The 21,053-nt window shown below is 39.9% G+C and overlaps 1 protein-coding gene across 1 annotated transcript in view; it reads right to left on the bottom strand.

The window, feature by feature from the left end:
* Positions 1 to 21,053, bottom strand: part of IDO2 (indoleamine 2,3-dioxygenase 2) — a 50,305-nt gene that overhangs the window by 20,804 nt on the left and 8,448 nt on the right. Inside the window, exons 2-4 of the mRNA XM_036250613.1 lie at positions 15,137 to 15,232; positions 3,420 to 3,539; positions 976 to 1,094 (exon numbers count right to left, since the gene is read on the bottom strand). Coding sequence (XP_036106506.1) covers positions 976 to 1,094; positions 3,420 to 3,539; positions 15,137 to 15,232 — 335 coding nt within the window. The remainder of the gene's footprint in view (positions 1 to 975; positions 1,095 to 3,419; positions 3,540 to 15,136; positions 15,233 to 21,053) is intronic.

Raw genomic sequence — 21,053 nt, 5'->3', positions numbered from 1 at the left:
TTCCTTATTTTTTAAAAAATAATTTAAAAAGTTGATTTTAGAGGGAAAGAAAGGGAGAGAGTGAGAGAGAGGGAGACAGAAACGTTGATTTGTTGTTCCACTTATTTATGCATTAGTTGGTGGATTCTCATATGTGCCCTAACCAGGAATCAAACCCACAACCTATCGGGCCTGGGCTTATAAGCCTTTCTTTAAAAAAAGATCACCATTATCTCTGGCAATACTGTGTTTACCCACACCCTTATACTAAGGAAGTTCTCCCTCACATCTGACTTAGACGTCCCCTTAGCTATTTAAGTAAGTCATAAAAGTACTGTCTCTTCCATCTGCAGCCTGAAATAAATTTGGCTGTAAAACTTATTTCAAAGGGAAACTTAATACTTCACCCCTTCCATCCCATTGTATTTATTGGGATTTCTTGTTTTTAAAAATCGATGTCATTTTTTTCTTTAGACAAATACCAACACCCCCAAGCCAACTGTCAACGGAATGATGCCAGCTTGGAAGAATAGATAGGATTATTAATCAAATTTCAATCCAACATGCCCAAAGCACTTACTCTCGATTCAGACATAATCCTTCATTTATGATCTCTGTGTGATGACCATTTACTGACGTTCCTGGTGCTAAATTGACCTGAATGGAGGACATGTCAGGGAATGATTGAAGCCTGAATAGGCAGGAGCTTTAAGGTCAGGTTGAGAAATTCAATTTGATATGGAGGCAAGCAAATAAAAATAGTCTGCCCCAGTGTATTCAATGTGGGTTGAGAGGAAACTTCTGGGACCTGCGATTTTTAAACTTCTTTCAAGTGTATCTCTTCTTTGCAACCATATAGCAGAAAATAAATATGGACATCTTTAATCGTAAAATAGCTGGAACAGCCTGCACCTTTCTGGCAGGGAGAGTACAGCGCACAAGACTGCCCCCCACTCAGTTTCCATTGAAATCCAAAGCTCTCTCTCCTTTTCTTACCTCTCAGGATTCCTCATGGTCCAGTTCGTCAGCACCAAGTCTGAGTGCACCAAGATAGGAGGGAGCCCCAGGGTACTGGAGACTTCCACAAGGGGAAGGGCAAGGTTTCTTGGCAGCACCTTTCGACATAAATCCTGACCGTTAGCATATTCTAGAAAGAATGCAGCAAAGAAAGTAATCATGGATGTCTTTTACTCCAGCAATCCTGGGGTAGAGAGATGCCTTGGGGATAAACTGGGATTATGTGAGTGATCCACATACACACACTTCACTCTCACGTTTTTTCTGTTAACAACTTAGTTTATGAGTGCGTGCAATCTAAAATGTATATGCAAAATTATAAGATTGGAACACACACATATACACACAGCATAAAATAATACCTGAATATTAACTATGCAAAGAAGGCATTACCAACTGTTTCAGCATAAACTGGGGGTTGAAGTGATGAGCAGTAAGAAAAAATCTATCTAAATCTATCTATCTGTCTATCTGTGTCTATTTATCTGTCTATCAACTATCTACATGCATAGATATGCAGATATATGTGTGTTTGTGTGTATAAAACTAAAAGCATATATATGTATGTGTGTGTATATACATATACACATGTTTGTGTGTGTGTTTATGCGTCAGTGAGGGAAAGGAATGGGGAGGATAGAACACCTCATCCTGTGTGGCCACTGATGCTGATTCTGTCAGTCACTTCATAAGTCTAACAGAATAACAACTTCAGGCAAGTCACCTCAAGACAGCCCCCATTCAACCCTGAGTTACCTGAGAAACACTCTCAAGAGCCTATCAGCTCCCAAATCCAGGAAAGCAACTTGGATCCATGGAGGGGTCTCTACCTGCGGATAAGGCTAGTCTAGATCCAAGAGAACATCCTTAGGGTCCCTTTCTCTCACTTCCATTTTTATTTATTCTCAAGATAAAAATATCTATTTAGAAGCCTTGTTTCTGCCCTTGCTTTTTCTGAAAATATGTTTAAATAGACTTTGGACGGAACTCTTTCTTAGGCAGAAATAATAAAGAGCTTTAAACAGTTTTAAAATGCAAACGTACGCTAGCTTCCCTCAGGAGGCATGGGGATGAGGATGACCGGGCTGCACCTTGGGAGCAGGGTAAGGGTCTACTTAGCGGACATATCAGAGAAGATACAAAGGCCAGAAGGTAGGGGGCTCAGGGGCCTGGAAGTACATGGACACACCTCACCTCACAGCTGGAGACGCCACCTCCTGTCACCCTTGTCTACCTGTTCCCTGATGTCGTATTCTGGTTTGGAGAACAGGTGGGGGAGGGAAACCCAATTGGAATGTTCTGTTGTGGCTCTAAATATCAGACTTTCCAACATCAGACACAACACTTTTTTGAAGTTATCTATACTGACTTTTTTTTTTTTTTTACTTTTATTAACATTTATTTTATGTTAACTTGAGCTCCCAGGCCATTAGCTTTTGTTTCTTCTGGGACATATTTTTCTTCTCTGAAGCCTCCTCATCTGGTTTAGAAGCAACCTGTACTGTTCCAGTAGAATCCTGTCCACGTGGCAGGGAGAGCTCGCGTGTCGGTTCATCTTTGACCTTTGATCTTTGGCTCTATAAGGTCTATGCTGCATCTTGGGAGCTCTGTTCCCCTGGACCAGAGAATCTACATCTACACCCTGAAGTTCAACTTTACTCTGCATTTTTAAGCACATGCAGCAAAAGTTCAGCACCCTGATTTCTGGAAAAGATGCATTTATATGAAACCAAAGGCAGTGGTCTTTTATACTACAACTAGTGAGACTCAGGTTTCGTCTCAAGGTTCGGGCTGAAACGGTAAAATGTGATGCAAAGATTCAGAAGAGATTTAAATGAACTGTTTAAGCAACAAACCAATAATTGGTGGAGAGCAAGCAGTTGTGTCGTAAATGTCCATGTGTGGCTCTGGAGGAAGGAGTTCACATTTGGTGAAATTAGAAAGTTCGAGGTCTGGCCTTGAATTTTCCACAAGCTTGCCATCTGACTTGGACTTCTGTAGTCTTCTGCTGTCTGTAAAATGGGCACAGCTTAGCTCTACCTCCCTTATGGGACTGTGAAAACTGGCTGAGACCGTTTTTGTCTCAGTAGTATGAAATGCTGTGAAATGTGAGCTATAGGGACGCTTTTCATAAGATCTCAACCTTGCTTTCAAGTGCAAACATTCAAACATTCTTGGAAGAGGGTGTCAGAAAAAATAGATTCAAAAAGTAATACACGGGCTACCAGTTCTAAAGAAAATTAACTTCCTAGTCAGGAGGAACAAGTTTTTCATTTAAATGGGCCTTCTGCACTTTCACTGACACCCAAAGAAAATAAGAAAAGAACCATTTTCCAGAAAAGCACTGTGGTTCCAAGCAGACAGCATGTTCTAGGTGCAGCCGACCTGCCGGGTGAGAAGACAGGCATCTATTTGTCTCTCACCTCTTGCGGCTGTGTCTCCCCTTCCTGCCAGACATAGCCCATGGTGATGAGGCTCAGGACCAGGTGGGCCAGGCGCTGTTCCCGGTAACTCCTGAGGAACTGGCAGGTCAGGAGGGGCATCTGTTCAAGAGAGTTTCCAGAGACGATCAGTTTCAGGAGAGGGGATGGCCATAGGGGTTCGGTGACTTGAGGGTTCTTTGGGTATCTGGGACGGGTTCTATTTGAATGCAGGAACAACGCACACCCATTTCTTCCCTGATTCTAGGACACTGCAGGATAGGAGGAGGTATTCCAAATTATGTTGTTCTGAAAGTACCTAGCCGCCCCACCCAGTCCTAGGTACAGCCTGATCTACATCTTCCTTGGTGCCCCTCTCCGGGATCCAAAACCTCCGAAGGAGCGGTGGCGAACACCCTGTGTGTCCCTTAAAGCCACAAACAGGGCCAGTGAACTGGGACCCACTGACCCTCCCGCCCAGGCCCAGGGCTGCTAGCGCTAGAGCATCTGCGACGGCACCTTCGTCCGCTGTCCACTAGGGGGCGGCCTTTCCCAACTTGTCTGAGAATCTTACAAACTGGCTCTGAGATAAAGTTTACTTAATATGTCCTAAGTTTGTGTGTGCGTGTTGGGGGGGGGGGGGGAGGGGTGTGTTTTTCTGAGATGTTTCGTTTTAACAGGAATCAGCCCGAGAATTATGAGTTATAACGGCAGTTACTTATCAAGTATTTATTCTAAGACTCTTACTGAACAGCGTCCAAGGCACAATGCTAAAACTGCCCAGCAGAGTGATTTTTCATCTTCCCCCAAACCCACAGGCCAAAACTGAGAGTCAGAGAGGGTAAGGTATTTGACCAGAGTCACAGAGTCTGGAGGGATTGCGCCAGGGTGCTATTTCCGTTCTCCTAACCACAGCCCTGCTCTCCCAAGTCAGTAGTATCTGGTAGGTAGAAACAGGAAAGCTATATGTGTGATATAAAATTTTCTAGATGCCACATTTTAAAAATAGTCAAAAGAAACAGGTGAAATTTTATTTAAAACATTTCTATCTCAGCCAACATATCTATAATGTTATCAATGCAATATCAATATAAAAATAATGAGATTTTATTTATTTATCTTTTATTTGTGTGATCTTTAAAAATTAATTAAATTATTTTTGTTACAGATGTTTCTTCTTTTTCCCCACTGATTCCCCCCTCCCCAACCCTCCCCGCCCTGTTCCCAGCTTTGTAGTCCATGTCCATTGTTCATGCACACATGCATATAAGTTCTGTGATTTATCTCTCCCCCACCACTCCCTCTTCTGGGGATTGTCAGTCTGTACCCCTCTTCCACGTCTCTGGTACTTCCCCATTCCTCAGACTTTTATGTTTATTATATTCCACAAATAAGTGAGATCATATGATACTTGTCTTTCTCTGTTTGGCTTGTTTCGCTTAGGGTAATACTTTCCAGATCCTTACATGTCATCTCAAAGAATAAGATATTTTTATCTCTTACAGCTGCATAGTACTCCATTGTGTATATGTGCCACTGCTTTTTCATCCATTCGTCTACTGTTGGACACTTGGGCTGTTTCTAGATCTTAGCTATTGTAAATAGTGCTGCTACGAACATGGGGGTACATATATTCTTTCTGATTGGTGTTTTAGGCTTCTTAGGGTATATTCCTAGAAGTGGGATCACTGGGTCAAATGGAAGTTCAATTTTTAATTTTCTGAGGTAACAGCATATTGTTTTCCATAGTGGCTACACCAGTCTGCATTCCCACCAGCAGTGTACTAGAGTCCCTTTTTCTCCACACCCTCGCCAACACTTGTTGTTTGATGATTTGTTGATGGTGGCCATTCTGACAGGTGTGAGATGATGCCTCATTGTTGTTTTAATTTGCATCTCTCTGATGATTAATGATGTTGAGCATTTCTTCATATGTCTCCTAGCCTTTTGTATATCCTATTTGGAGAGGTGTCTCTTTAGTTCCTCTGTCCAATTTTTAACTGCATTCTTTGTCTTCCTTTTGTGGAGTTGTATGAGCACTCTATATATATTGGAAATTAACCCCTTATCTGATGTATCATTGGCAATTATGCTCTCCCATTGAGTGGGTTGCCTTTCCATTTTGATGATTGTATCTTTTGCTGTGCAGAAGCTTTTTAGTTTGATGTAGTCCCATGTGTTCATTTTCTCCTTTGTTTCTGTTGTCTTAGGTGATGTATCAGTGAAAATTCTGCTGCGTATGATGTCTGAAATTTTGTTGGCTACAGTTTCTTCTAAGATTCTTATAGATTCATGAGTCACATTTAAGTCTTTTATCCATTTTGAGTTTATTCTTGTGTATGGTGTAAGTTGATGGTCTAGTTTCATTTTTATGCATGTAGCTGTCCAATTTTCCCAGCACCATTTATTAAAGAGGCTGTCCTTACTCCACTGTATGCTCTTGCCACCTTTGTCAAATATTAATTGAGCATATTGCCTTGGGCCCATTTCTGGGTTCTCTGTTCTGTTCCACTGGTCTATATGTCTGTTCTTGTGCCAGTACCAGGCTATTTTGATTACGGTGGTTTTGTAGTATAACCTGAAATCTGGTACTGTGATCCCTCAACTTTGTTCTTCCTTTTCAAGATTGCTGTGGCTATTCGAGGTCTTTGTTGGTTCCATATGAACTTTTGAAGTACTTGTTCTAATTTTGTGAAGTATGCCGTTGGTATTTTGATGGGTTTGCATTGAATCTATAGATTGCTTTGGGTAACATGGACATTTTAATGATGTTAATTCTCCCAATCCATGAACAGGGTATGTGCTTCCACTTTTTTATATCTTCCTCTATTTCTTTTTTAAATAACCTGTAGTTTTCTGTGAATAGGTCCTTTATTTCTTTGGTTAAGTTTATTCCTAGGTATCTTAATCTTTTTGCTGCAATGGTAAATGGGATTGTTTTCTTAGTTTCTCTTTCTGTGAGTTCATCCTTGGTGTATAACAATGCCATCGATTTCTTGACGTTAATTTTGTATCCTGCTACTGAATAAATTCATTTTTAAATCTAGTAAATTTTTGATGGAGTCTTTGGGGTTTTCTATGTATAGTATCATGTCATCTGCAAATAATGACAGGTTCACTTCCTCCTTTCCAATTTGGATCCCTTTTATTTTTTCTTCCTGTCTGATTGCTGTGGCTAAGACTTCCAGTACTATGTTAAATAAGAGTGGCAAAAGTGGGCATCCTTGCCTTGTTCTTGTTCTTAAGGGAAATGCTTTTAGTTTTTGCCCATTGAGTATGATGTTGGCTGTAGGTCTTTCATATATGGCCTTTATTATGTCTAGATATGATCTCTCTATTCCCACACTGCTGAGCATTTTTATCAGAAATGGATGCTGGATTTTGTCTAATGCTTTTTCGGTGTCTATTGATATGATCATATGATTTTTATCTTTTATTTTGTTTATGTGGTGTATCACATTTATTCATTTGCAAATATTGTACCAGGCTTGCATCTATGGGATGAATCCCACTTGGTCATGGTGAATAATTTTTTTGATGTATTTCTGGATCCGATTTGCTAATATTTTGTTCAGGATTTTGGCATCTATGTTCATCAGGGAATTGGTCTGTCGTTTTCTTCGTTTCTAGTGTCTTTTTCTGGTTTTGGAATTAGAATTATGCTGGCCTCATAAAACGAGTTTGGAAGTCTTCCTTCTTGAATTTTTTGAAATAGTTTGAGGAGAATGGGTGTTAGTTCTTTGAATGTTCGGTAAAATTCCCCATGAAGCCCATCCGGGCCTGGGCTTTTGTTTGCTGGGAGAGTCTTGATTACATCTTCAATTTCTTTTGTTGTTATTTGTTTTAGTTTTCTATCTCTTTCGGGTTCAGTTTTGGGAGACTATGTGTTTCTAAAAATTCGTCCATTTCACTTAGATTGTCAAATTTGTGGCCATATAATTGTTCATAATATTTGTTAATGATACTTTGTATTTCTGTGGTGTCAGTTATTATTTCTCCTCTTTCACTTCTGATTTTGTGTATTTGGGTTCTCTCTCCTTGTTTCTTGGTGAGTCTAGCTAAGGGTCCATCAATCTTGTTTATCTTTTCAAAGAACCAGCTCTTTGTTTCATTGATCCTTTGAATTTTTTTTTTTTTTTTTGGTCTCCATGTAATTTATTTCTGCTCTGATCTCTACTATTTCCTTCCTTCTACTTGCTCTTGGGTTTTCTTTTTGCTTGTTTTTAGTTCTTTAAGTTGTGAGGTTAGATAGTCTACTAGAAATTTTTCTTACTTCTTGAGGTAGGCCTGTTGTGCTATGAACTTCCCTTTCAGAACTGTTTTCGCTGCATCCTATAGATTTTGTGTTATTGTGTGTTCATTTTTATTGGTTTCCAGGATGTTTTAAATTTCTATCTTGATCTCCATGGTACCCCTTTCATTGTTTAATGACATGTTATTTAGTTTCCATGTGTTCAAATGTCTTTGCATGTTCTTGTTGCAATTGATTTTTAGTTTCATGCCATTGTGATCTGAGAAGATGCTTGATATGATTTCAATCTTCTTAAACTCATAGAGACTTAGTTTGTGCCCTAACATGTGGTCTATCTTTGAGAATGTCCCATGTGCACTTCAGAAGAATATAAAATCTGCAGTTTTGGGGTGTAATTATTGGTAAATATCTAAAGCCATTTGATCTAGTGCTTCATTTAGGGTCTGTGTTTCCTTGTTAATTTTTTTTTTAATAGAAGATCTATCCCATCATGTCAGTGGAGTATTGAAGTCCCCTGCTATGATTGTAGTGCTGTTGATTTCTCCTTGAAGTCCTCCAAAAGATATGTTGGTGCTCCTATATTGGGTACATATATGTTTACCAAGATTATATCTTCCTGTTGGATAGATCCTTTCAATATTATGTAGTGGTCTTCTTTGTCTCTAGTTATGGCCTTCATTTTGAAATCTACTTTATCAGATATGAGTATTGCTACCCCAGCTTTTTTTTTTCTTTCTTTTCGTTTGCTTGAAATATTTTTTTTTCATTCCTTCACTTTCAACCTATGTGAGTCTTTTGTTGTGAGGTGGGTTTCTTGTAAACAACATATATGTGAGTCATGCTTTCTTATCCAGTCAGCTACGCTGTGTCCTTTTATCGGAGCATTCAGTCCATTTACATTTAAGGTGATAATTGATATGTACTTATTTATTGCCATTTTTGTTTATTGTGGTTCTATTTTTCTTCCTATTTCTTCTACTAACTACAGCAGTCTTTTAAGCATATCTTGCAGTGCTGGTTTGGTGTTTATATATTCCCTTAGACTTTTTTTTTTTGTCTGGAGAGCTCTTTATTTGACCTTCTATTTTGAATGATAGCCTTGATAGATAGAGTAGTCTTGGATTCAGATCCTTGTTTTTCATGACCTTGATTACTTCATGGCACTCCCTTCTGGCCTGTAGTGTTTTTGTCGAGAAGTCAGCTGAGAGCCTTATGGGGTTTCCTTTGTAGGTAACCTGTTGCTTATCTCTTGCTGCCTTGAGGATTCTCTCTTTGTCTTTAATTTATGGCATTTTAATTACTATGTGTCTTGGTGTGGGCCTCTTTGGGTTCTTCTTACTTGGGGCTCTCTGTGCTTCTTAAACTTGAATACTTTCTTCCTTCATCAAGTTAGGAAAGTTTTCCTTCACTATTTCTTCAAATATATTCTCTAACCCTTACCCATTTTCTTCTTCTTTGGGGATTCCTATGATTCGAATGTTATTACGTTTCCAGTTGTCCCACAGTTCTCTTAACCTGTCTTCCTGTTTTGTAATTGTTTATTCCTTTTGGTTTTCTGATTGGTTGATTTTTTCTACCCTGTCTTCTAATTTACTGATGCGGTCCTCAGCTTCCTTTACTCTGCTGGTTAGTCCTTCCAATGTGTTCTTTATTTCTGCTATGTCATTCTGCATTTCCACTTGGTTGGTTTTCAATGTTCTTATATCTTTACTCATGGTGCTGATGTCCTTATTCATGCTGTTGAGCTTCCTCAAGATCATGGCTCTGAACTCTACCTCTGATAATTTGCTTAGCTGCATTTCATTTATCTCATCTTCGATAGAGTTCTCTTGTTCTTTCATTTGGGATTTGTTTCTTTGTTTCACCATTTTGGCTATCTCAATGGGTTTTGGAGCTTGTCAAAATTTTCCTGTGGGTGTTGGTGTTGTGCTATTTGTGGCTCCATCTCCTGGGTTTGAATGAGCCTGGTTGGGTCCACATTAAACACCACTGTCAAGTCTTACTTTCCTGGGTAGATTTGCAAGCTCAGGAAAGGTTCAGTTATCTTCTAGCTTTTTCCTGGTGGCTAGTAGTCTAAGTTACTCAGTGCCTTGGAATGGTCTGCATAAGAGGATTTCCAGAGGGTGGGATAGATTCTGGTTATTAATAAGCCTCAATTTGCATTTCTGTGCCTCACATGGGAAAGGCTGAACCTCAGAGGGGAAGGGCTGCTGCTTTTCCCCACAGCTGGGGGAAGGAGCACCCTGGCCACTGTCTTTTGTGGCCGCAACTCAGCAAAAACTCTGAGTGCCCTTCAAGTCCCGGATGTCCCCACAGAGCTCCAGCCCAGTCTGCCCTTCCTCTGCCATAGCCCCCAGGTGAGTGGCTGTGGCTATTTTAGGGCTCTGTCCTGGCTCTCTGCACTGTGGAGTGGGTTTGGTCTTTATTCCCCAAGAGCGCTGCTCATAGCTAAGACTGCTGCTGTCCTTGGGCTCCCAGCCCTCCACCCTCTCGCACCTCCGCAGATCCCACCAGTGATCCTGGTTATATGGTCCTATCCTGCTGCTTTTCTGTTGCTTTTTTTCTGAGGATTTGCTTTATTTTAGTTTTAATTCCTGTTTGGTCCTGGGAGATGGTCTGTGTAGCTTCTATTCCCTCCACCTCCATTTTTCACATCCTCTATGCCTATCTTGTGTGCAGCTGGATTGCACAGGCCTTTCTGGTGCCCCTGCACCCTGCAGGTCCCGTGGTAACTGGATTGCACAGGGGACCAGGCTCCATGCCTATGTTGTGGGCTTCTGGATCTCACCAGCCTCTCTGTTGCCCCTGCACCCTGCAATTCCCACAGGCAGGCAGCTGGATCACACCAGCCTCTCTAGGGCTCAGGCTTCCCACCGCTGTTGTGAGCTACTGGACTGCACAGGCCTCTGTGGAGCCCCAGGTCCCACTGCTGGCTGCTGGGGATGCTGCTGCCCCGTGGGGCTCAACTCCTGCTCAGCTTTTGGTGTAGTTTTTGGGGATGGGTCTCAGCTGCTGGTCTGTGCTTCTGTTGCCTGGGGATGAATGTCTGCTCCTCAGCCTCTGTTGATGGGCATATATCTTGACTCTGATGGGGCTGCTACTATGGGGGATGGTGCTGGGCTCCAGGCTGTCCGTAGCTTCCGCGACTGGCACCTTGGGAGCTCCACTACTGTGCACTGGTCTGTGTTGACACAGAGTGTCCATTGGTCTGATGGTGCCAGGTGTGCTGGTGGGCTCCGGTTGCTGGGCCCTAGCTGCTCCCACTGCCTCCTCCCAGGAAAGACCCGGGATCTTCCAAAATGGTGGGACCTCCCGCGGTGCAGGGAGAAGACCCTGAAGGGCCGCTCACCGCGGTAGCCAGCTGCTCTGTCCTTAGCACAGGAACTTTCTGCTCTGCATCTCTGCACTGCTCAGGTTTGGTCATCCACCTTCACATCCACTCACTCTCTCACACACTCACTCACTCTATGACACACTCACCCTCCCTCTGGTCCTGCCTGCTGCCATCTCAATAATGAGATATTTTAATCTGTTGTTATAGTAAGTCTTCAAAATTCAGTATCATGTGTCTCTATTTGTTATCACCACATTTCAAGTGATACACACACACACACACACACACACACACACACACTTGGTTCTGTTTCTTGGGAGAACTCTGACTCGTATGCCTCCTAATACAATCACATTGGAAGTTAGTATTTTGACATATGAATTTGGGGGCAACACAAATATTTAGTCCATTGTACTCAGTTTAATGATTTCCCCATTGAGGGATGTCTTGGTTGTTTTCAGTTCAGGTGATTATCAATAAAGTTGTTTTAACATTTACACACAAGTTTTTCCATGAACATAAATTTTCAGTTTATTCGGGCAAATACTTGGGAATGTTATTGCTGGGTTAAAGTCTATGTTTAACTTTACAAGAGTCTGCCACTTGACTTCCAAAGTAGCTATACTGTTTGCATTCCCACCAGAGACATGAACAAGAGTCTCTTTTGGTACATGTCCTCAGAAGTAGCTGATATTGCCAGATTTTTAAAAAAATTTAGCCATTCAGACAGATGTTAAATTGTCTTTTAATTCTATTTCAAACAGTTCTTTGTTATTTGGTCATTACCTAGTTTTATTTTTATTATTTTGTGATTAAAATTTGTAAATTTTTCTTTGTATTCCAGAAAATATAAAATTGCACCCGGATGTCTCTGTATGCCTTCCTGCCTCCATTGTTTTCCTAAGAGAATTACTTAAATCACATCAAAACAATTTCATTAATATATGTTGAAGCTTTGCTTTTTCCCTACCTACACAACTGTTTGTGAGAGCTATGTATTGTGGAATTTGAATCATCCATTTATCTTGTTCACAAACTTTTATTTTCTGATAACAGGCATTTGTTTAAATTTTTCTTTATGCTTCATGAAACATTTTCAAGAAATTCCTTCAATTTCCACTTTTTCCCTGATTTATTTGGGTTTTTATTGCTGCTTTTGTTTGTTTCTTTGCTTTCCAAAAGTTCCTTTTATGTAGCAATTTCACTTAATTTTACCAAGTAAATATAATTAGACATTAATTTTTTAAATGAATGATTTTAGATTAATTAAATTAAAAATTTTAAAGCATTGATCCCATATTTTGTTTTGTTTTGGAGGTCATTGGCTCTAATATCCCATCTCCCTTTCTCCTGCTCTTTGATTTGCTCATTCTCTGCATATTCTTTGATAATTTGCGGTTATTTGTATTCAGAAATGGGGGTCAGTTTTAGTAGGTTTAAAAACCAGTATAGCTTCCCTTATAATGTTTCCAGAATACTACTGAGTGTCCTAGCTTTCTATAAACAGGTCAGTGTTTTATGGCAAGAGGGTAGACGAGGGTGAATTTTCCTGGAGGAGGAGGGATGAGACTAAGTCAATGAACAAGTTGTTTACCAAGATACAGATTCACTGGGGATTTCTAAGAGCAAGTGGTTGGCCTGGAAGTACTGTGAGGTCAAAACTATAAATTCATCATTGCGTTGTTTGTGCCAGATAAAGGGCACAAGAAGATACATATTTTAGTCCGGAGCTTCATGTGTGGTTCTGGAAATAATTATGTTTTCTTCTCATGACTGATTTCCAAATGATTCATTCTCAGCTGATGGTAGTAAAGTCTGAAAAGGTAGAGGCTTTTTGAGTAATTAGTATAGAGACTGACTAAGAGTGTGGTGTCAGTCCCAGGGCTGCCTTAACAAATGCATACAGACTGGGAAGCTTAAAACAACAAAATTTATTCTCCCACAATTCTGGAGGATAGGAGTCTGAAATGTAGGTGTTTACAAGGTTGGTTCCTTCTGCAGGCTCTGAGGGAGAACATGCTCCGTGTTTGCCTCCTAGTCTCTTGGTGAGACTTATAGTCGCCAATTCCAATCTAAGACTCTGTTTTCACATGGGGTTCTTTCCTGTGTATCCAAACTAGCTTCTGCTTATAAGGAAACCAGTCTTGCTGATTTTGAGTGCACCCTCATGCAACCCGACCTCGCTTACCTTGACATCTGTGAAGACCTTATTTCCAAGGTCTTCATGCACAGGTTCCAAATAAACATGATTTCTGAAGAGATACTATTCAACCCAGTAGAAATGACAGGAGATTAATTTCACAGCTGTGTGGAAGCTGTTTCCCCAATGCCCGTGTTTTCAGTGAACAGAAGTTAGCAGGAAACTCCGGGCCTTTGCTCATTGATACTTAGCACATGAAGAGTATGAAATGGGCAAGTCTTTCATCTTATTTATGGCAGTTTAATCAAATAAAGGTTGAGAACAGGCTGGTACAAAGCACTGTGTAGTTTACAAGCTGAACTTTAATTTGTCTTCTCACAAACTGTCCCAGAATCCCTCTTTCTTTTTTTGCCCTGGTACTGAGATTGTCTCTGAGAGGTGGGAGGGGGGCCTTCTTTTTACTTTGGTTGAATGCTTGGCATGGGTACTAAAGACTTATTTGTAGATCTGCCAGATTTGCTTAAGATGGTACAAACATTCTTAAATTTTTATCTCAGCTTACTCTTATTTTCCTACACTACAGATATTCTTTTACCTTTTTCTTCTTTTGTATAATTTTGGTCACATTAATGAGCCTTTATGCATCAGGAAAATACGTTCTTATGTTTAGTTTGCCATCTTCAGAGACCCTGGAGACAGTCTCTTACTGTCTTTACAGTGTCTAATTTTGTGACTGCACTTAGCAGGCATTCATTCAAGAAGTCATTGTAAATGCATTTTTAATTATAGACATTAAGTATGTGTTAGTGAAGGAGAATTTTGGTGAATGGAATATATTTCTTGTATCTTTGAAATCACACAGCACTTCGAATTGTGAAACTAAGACAGATGCAAAGAAACTAGTGGGAAATATAAAAATGTATTTAACGCTGTCATGTGGCAGGAAATATGAAAGGCTGTTTCAAACACCTTAGTCTTAGCAGCAATTCTATGAAACCAGAATTTCTCCCACTTTATAAATAGGGAAGCAAAATGACGTTAAGTAATTTGTTCAAAGTTATGTAGCTAGTAATTGATAAAGCCAGGATTCAAACTCAGGTCTTCCGGAATCAAAATCTATGTTCTTCCTGTTACACCTCCTTACCATTCTTGTGCAGTCATGGTTCTGCTGGGACCAAGAAGGTGCACTGTTCCTTATACACTCTTGGCGGACATTTCTCATCTTATCCCATATGTATTTACAGACTTATGGATTATTCCGGCAGAACCTGACAACCCTCACCTTATAACTCAGAAATTCTCTGAACCGTTCTGTGTGGCTCCCTGGTACGATCAAGGCAGACACAGAGGCGAAGGAGCACTGATCCCCCAACACACAACGTGAGTTTCTAGGATTGTCCTCCCTCAGCTAGATCTTACCCATCAGCTGCCTAAAGTCCCAACCACATTGTCCTCCTCACCCGTGGACATTTTTTGATATTTTGTTCAGACAGAATGGGAGGGAGAGAGAGAGAGAGAAACATCAATGTGAAAGGGCACATTGAGTGGCTGCTACTCACATGACCCAACCAGGGCCGGGGACAAACTGCAACTGAGGTACGTGCCCTTAGAGGGAACCAAACCGGGTCTCTCCGGACCGCAGGCTCACACTCTAACTGCTGAGCCAAACCGGCCAGGGCTGTCCTCTTTTTTAAAGAAATGCTTGCTAAGTACTTCATATGTTCCAGGAATTGTTTTGTGCGTGTTCTGGAAACTTGAGGGAAACACCTGTGTCAAGTCAGGAACAAGCCATTAAGCTCTTCGGGAAGGGTGAGATCATTGCGCCAATTAGACCAAGGGTGGTGCGCCGTGCCCAGATCAACTGGCCTGGTTCCACATCACTGAGAAGGAAAGGTGGGGGAGGGCTTAAATAGAGTGAATAAGGTGGTAAGAAGGGGTTAAAGAGCAATCTCATGTGTGTGTGTGTGTGTGTGTGTGTGTGTGTGTGTGTATACCTTGTTCACTTGAGCTCGAAGCTGGTGACTCTCAATGAAGTGAGGAAGTTCGTTGGCAATTTCCATCCAAGGCCTGTAATGATTGGGAAGTTCTCTCTGCATTAAAAAGAGAAACATCTCAGTATTTTAGACCTGAGAATCAGCTTCCTTGAGACGCTGCTTTCAGCTTTTACTCTCACTGGCTGGGCCCTGGGCTCAGCACCGCAGACACACAGGTGACTAAACTATAATCCTTGTGCTAAGGGACATATACAGTGATACCTCGGTTCTCGAACATAATTCGTTCCAGGAGGACGGTCGAGAACCGAATTGTTCGAGAACCGAAGCAATGAAACCCAATAGGAAAGCGGACTCCACAAAGCGTGACTCTCTCTCTGCACTCACACTGATGACGCAAGCAAGGTGCGCTGGGCCGAATGAACGCCGTTCGGCTCAACTCGGAAGTTCGAGTTCCAAATATTTGTTCGGATTCCGAGACAAAAGTTTCTCGAATCCTGATTTGGTCGAAAACCGAGGCGTTCGAGAACCGAGGTATCACTGTAGTCTATTAAAGGAGAAAAAAATGTAGTCAGATATGTCTCAAAATAATGTTTAATTACTGATGTGTGTATAAGCCTAAGAACTTGCCAAGAGGAAAAAGTGTTTAATTCTATCAGCTGTGGTGGGGTATGAAAGGGAAGTCTGTGCAGGAATACAGCAGTTGGGGCCAGTTGTAGAATCTGCAGTGACTTTTCCAGGTGGAAATTTGAAGATGGGAAGGCAGTGAGGGGGATAGTGGATCAAGAGAGACAGTTGTCTTCTCGGGACTATAAACGATTCAGTGTTACTAGAACATAAAGCTCAAGGAAAGGATGATGGAAGATGAGACTATAAAATCAGATCAAATGTGCTTTTAATAGAACATAGAAGAATTTTCTTTTTATGTAAGTTGATCCCATTATTTGATGACTATTAGAAAGTTAATTTTGTTTGTAGGATTTTAAGACATGCAATCAGATTAGGAAGCCTTTGAAATACTGTTCAAGGAACAGTATTTTGCTAAACTTAAGCAATGGCAATGAATGTGGGAAGGAGAAGTCATGTATTCAAAAAATATTTCAAAAGTAAAATTGAAATGATGTGATGATTAAATTATAAGGTGGGGGTGATAAAAGCAAGATGATTCCTATCTGCATAGCACCTGATATGTGCCCTCTCTGGGCCCAGGATTTAGCTAAGCAGAGCAAAGTCTGGATTATAACAACCCCGACTCAATCCCAGGAACTGACAAAATACAGTTATTGCTGTAATTAAAAACTTGTATTGGAACACAACCACAATCATTTGTTCACATATTGTCCAGTGCTACTTTTTATTACAGCAGTGGGATTGGGTAGCTGCAACAGTTATATCAAAGCTTAAAATATTTACTGTTCAGCTCTTTACAAAAAAGTTTAGCAACTCTGATCTATCCCAGAGTCTGGGCCTCCCTTTTGGGAGTACGCTCTGCACAACTGAATGTTGTATCTCTGGGTAAAGAAACAAAGGAGGTGAGGATGATTTTCAGGTTTGTGAATTAGGTGACTGAATGAATTGGTGGTAACACAAATTGAAACAGAAATGCAGGTGGAAGTCAAAGAGAGGGCAGGGCATAAGGATAGTGAATTTCTTTCTTTTCTTTTTAATATTTTTTAATTCATTCTTTTAGAGAGAGGAAGGGAAAGGGAGAGAGAGAGAGAGAGAAACATCGATGAGGGAGAACATCAATTGGCTGCCTCCTGCATGCTCCTCACTGGGGATTTGGCCCACAACCTGAGCATGTGCCCTGACCAGGAATTGAGCCAGCAACCTCTGAGTGCATGGGTCGATGCCCAACCACTGAGTTACACCAGCCGGATGTGAATTTCTTTTTTAGATAGATACAACCTAAAATATCTGGAATATCCAAGTATAGTTGTATACAATTTGAAGTTCAGGAGAAAATTAATACTAGAAATATACAACTGGGAAATATAACTGTAACTATAACTCCATGTTGTGGTTAAAACCACAAAAGTGAGTAAGGTCATTCTGAAAGTTGCAGAGTGAAAGGAGAAGAAGGCCTAGACCAGCACACTGGAGGTTATTTATGAGGCAGAGGAACTGAATCTAGCAATACAGATCAAAAAGATGCTTATAATTGTTCAATGAGTCAGAGGAGAATTACCCTAGAGAAGTCATGACATGAGAGAATTTCACAGAACTAGGGAATTCAGAAAGTCAAATGCATCATTGGAAACTTAAAATAAGATTGTTCCCTTTGGGGAAAACAACAACAACAACAAAAAACTAGGAAGTCACTAATACATGTTAGTCTCCTAATATATATGATATAGAAATTTAGGTCACGGTCATGGAAGCAGGGTTTACATTTTTGTGTGCTGAACAAGTAAGACAATAAAGACCATATATGTAAATTACTTTTGGAGGAGCGCCATAGGCATTAGCAAAGGGGAAGTTTGTGCTTGAGACTATCACCATTTAGGAATGAGAAACATAAGCCATTTATAGTCTGCAACTGGAAGAGGGACAGACTGAAGAGAAGAGTTAAGAACGCTGGCAAGAATCAAGCAGAAAGATGTATGGAGCACTGACAACTTGTATTTTCTCTCATCTATATGATGCATGTTTAGGAACAAAAATGGAATGCAGTTACAGAGATAATGGAGTATAGTCATCAGAAAAGAAATATCAAAGATACAGGGTTGTAATATTCAGGTTTTTAAAGTGGGTTTTAAGAAAGTAAGATGTAACTAAGTCATCACTTCTGTCCTTTCGTCTTTGAGGCCCCGATAAGGAATCCTGCTCTGAGAATTGAGTTAAGCATCTGGATTTCTGCTTCCTGTCGTGCGTGGAAATTCTTAAATATTGCATTTTGCCTCAATCTAAGCATCACTCTAGTCTTTAATATTTACTTTTTCTTTCCCCTGAGATTGCTAGAGTATTTCCCTTTCTTCTCTTTTTCATCTATAAAAAGTTCTAAATTTTGGACTTCTGTATCACCCCACAACACAAGAAAACCATGAGCGTGGAGATCCTGTGGACTTTCCAGCTGTGGTCCCCAGTTCAGCAATTCTGGAATTATTGGGGAACTTAGAAATGCAGACCCGGAGAGAGGTCCCCACGCCAGACCTACTGAATCAGAAACTCTGGAGGGGGCCCAGCAGTACATGTCTTAGCACGCCCAGTAGGTGAAACTGATGTACCCTGAAGCTTAAAAACCACTGATGTGGTGACCTTGAAAGTGATCGTGAAGGGTAGAAAGGCCCCAGCTGGCGTGGCTCAGTGGTTAGAGTGTCAGCCTGCAAAATAAAAGTTTGCAGGTTTGATTTTTGGTGAAGATCATGTACCTGGGTTGCAGGTTCAATCCCTGGCCCTGATTGGGGTGTGTGCAGGAGGCAGCCAATCGATGAGTTTCTATTAATGTCTCTTTCTCTTTCTCTCTTTCTCCCTCACCCACCTTCCAATCTCTCTAAAAATCAATGGAAAAAAATATATATATAAAGAAGGGGAGAAAGGATTTAAAGATATTTTATACTTCATTAAAAACGTACTCCTCTTTTTGGCTTTTCCTAAGAAAGTATTGAATTCTGTAAATTATTTTTATTAAAGATACAGTGTGGGAGGAACTGAAAAAGACCCCGAAAAGCTGCAGCAAACTTGAGAAAGAAAAACAAAGTAGAAGGTATCATAATACCAGATATCAACTTATACTCTAAAGCCATTGTAAGAAAAGCAGGCATATAGATCAATGGACCAGAACAGAGAACCCAGAAATCCACTCAAGCCATTATGCTCAATTAATATTTGACAAAGGTGGCAACAGCATACAAGGAAGTAAAGGCAATCTCTTCAATAAATGGTGTTGGGTAAATTGGACAGGTGTGTGCAAAAAATTGAAACTAGACCACCAAAGTACACAATGCATAAGAATACACTAAAAAATGGATAAAAGAGTTAAATGTAAGTTGTGAACCCATAAAAATCCTAAAAAAAAAAAAAAAAAAAAATGTAGGCAGCAAAATTTCAGACATCTTACATAGCAGAATTTTCACTGATACATCACCAAGTGCAAGAGAAACAAAGGGAAAAAAATAAACACATGGGACTACATAAAACTAAACAGCTTCTGCACCGTGAAAGAAACCAGCATCAAAATAAAAAGGGAAACCATGGTATGGGAGAACATATTTTCCAAATGACACATCTCAGAAGAGATTAATTTCCAAAATATATTAAGTACTCATACAACTCAACTAAAGTAAGACAAAAACCCAATTAAAAAATGAGCAGGACCTGAATAAACACTTCTCCAAAGAGGACATACAGATGTCCAAGAGACATATGAAAAAATGCTCAATGTCACAAATCAGCAGGGAGATGCAAATTAAAATGACTATAAGGTATCACCTCACACCTGCCAGAATGGTTACCATCAACAAATCAACAAAAAATAAATGCTGGCAAGGATGTGGAGAAAAGGGTACTCTAGCACACTGCTGGTGGGAATGCAGACTGGTGCAGCCACTGTGGAAAACAATATGGTGTTTCCTCAAAAAAATAAAAATAGAACTTCCATGTGACTCAGTAATCCTACTTCTTGGAATATATTCTAAGAAGCCAGAAACATCAATCAGAAAGAATATATGCACCCTATGTTCATAGCAGCACTATTTACAATTGCTAAGATCTGGAAACAGTCCAAGTCCAAGTGCCCATCAGTAGGTAAGTGGATCAAAAAGCTGAGACACATTTACACAATGGACTACTATGCAGCTCTAAAAAAGTAAGATGTCTTACCCTTTGAGACGACATGGGGGGACCTGAAAAGTATTATGCTATGTGAAATAACCCATCAGAGAAAGACAAATATCACTTGATCTCACTTATATGTGGAATCTAATGAACAAAACAATCCTATGAATAAAATAGATCCAGAGGCAAGGAAACATGGAACAGACTGACAAATTTCAGAAGGAAGGGGTTGGGGGAGGGAAAATTAACCAAAGAACTTATATGCATATATGCATTGCCCATGGACACAGACAATAGGGTGGTGAAAACCTGGGCAAGGTTGGAACTGGGTGGATAGGGTCAACGGAAAAAAAGGGGGACATCTGTAATACCCTCATCCATAATGATTTTTAAAAAGGTAAAAGTGATTAAGAGGTACAAATTGCCAGTTATAAAAGTAGTCATGACAATGTAGAGTGTAACATAAGAAATGTAGTCAATAATATGGTAATAACTATATATGTTGCCTGATGTGCACTAGACATACTGTGGTGATCACGTCATAAATTGTATAAATCACTATGTTGTACACCTGAAACTAATAATATAATATAATATGATATAATATGATATAATATGATATAATATAATATAATATGATATAATATTATAATATAATATAATATTGTATGTCAACTATAATTAAAAATAAATTTAAAAAATATTTTAAAATTAAATTATATTAAAATAAGTGCAATAAATATTCAAAAGAAAAGTTACGGTGTGGGAGACAGGATTAGCTGATGAGTTTTTCACTACATAGCATACTTTTTGGTGTCACTTACTACATATATGTCACATTTGTTTTAAAACCTGTACACTATCATAATATTCTAATAATAAATATTACCAATACTTATAATTTTTCACTATTGTTAACAAGTCAGAAATAATCATCCTCATGTGCATACTTTTAGATGTTTTCTCCTTAGTAGAACAAATTTCTAAAAGTGGATTTGCTGCATTAAAGATTGTACACATGAAGAGATTAAAACTACTTTTTTACTTTCTTAAAAAATTACATGAATTTGCCCTGGCCGGTTTGGCTCAGCGGTTAGAGCGTCGGCCTGCGGTCCGAAGAGACCCGGGGTTCGGTTCCCGCTAA

The sequence above is a fragment of the Molossus molossus genome, unplaced genomic scaffold (assembly GCF_014108415.1).
Source record: "Molossus molossus isolate mMolMol1 unplaced genomic scaffold, mMolMol1.p scaffold_m16_p_9, whole genome shotgun sequence".
NCBI lineage: Eukaryota > Metazoa > Chordata > Mammalia > Chiroptera > Molossidae > Molossus > Molossus molossus.
This window is presented reverse-complemented; position numbering and strand designations above follow the sequence as displayed.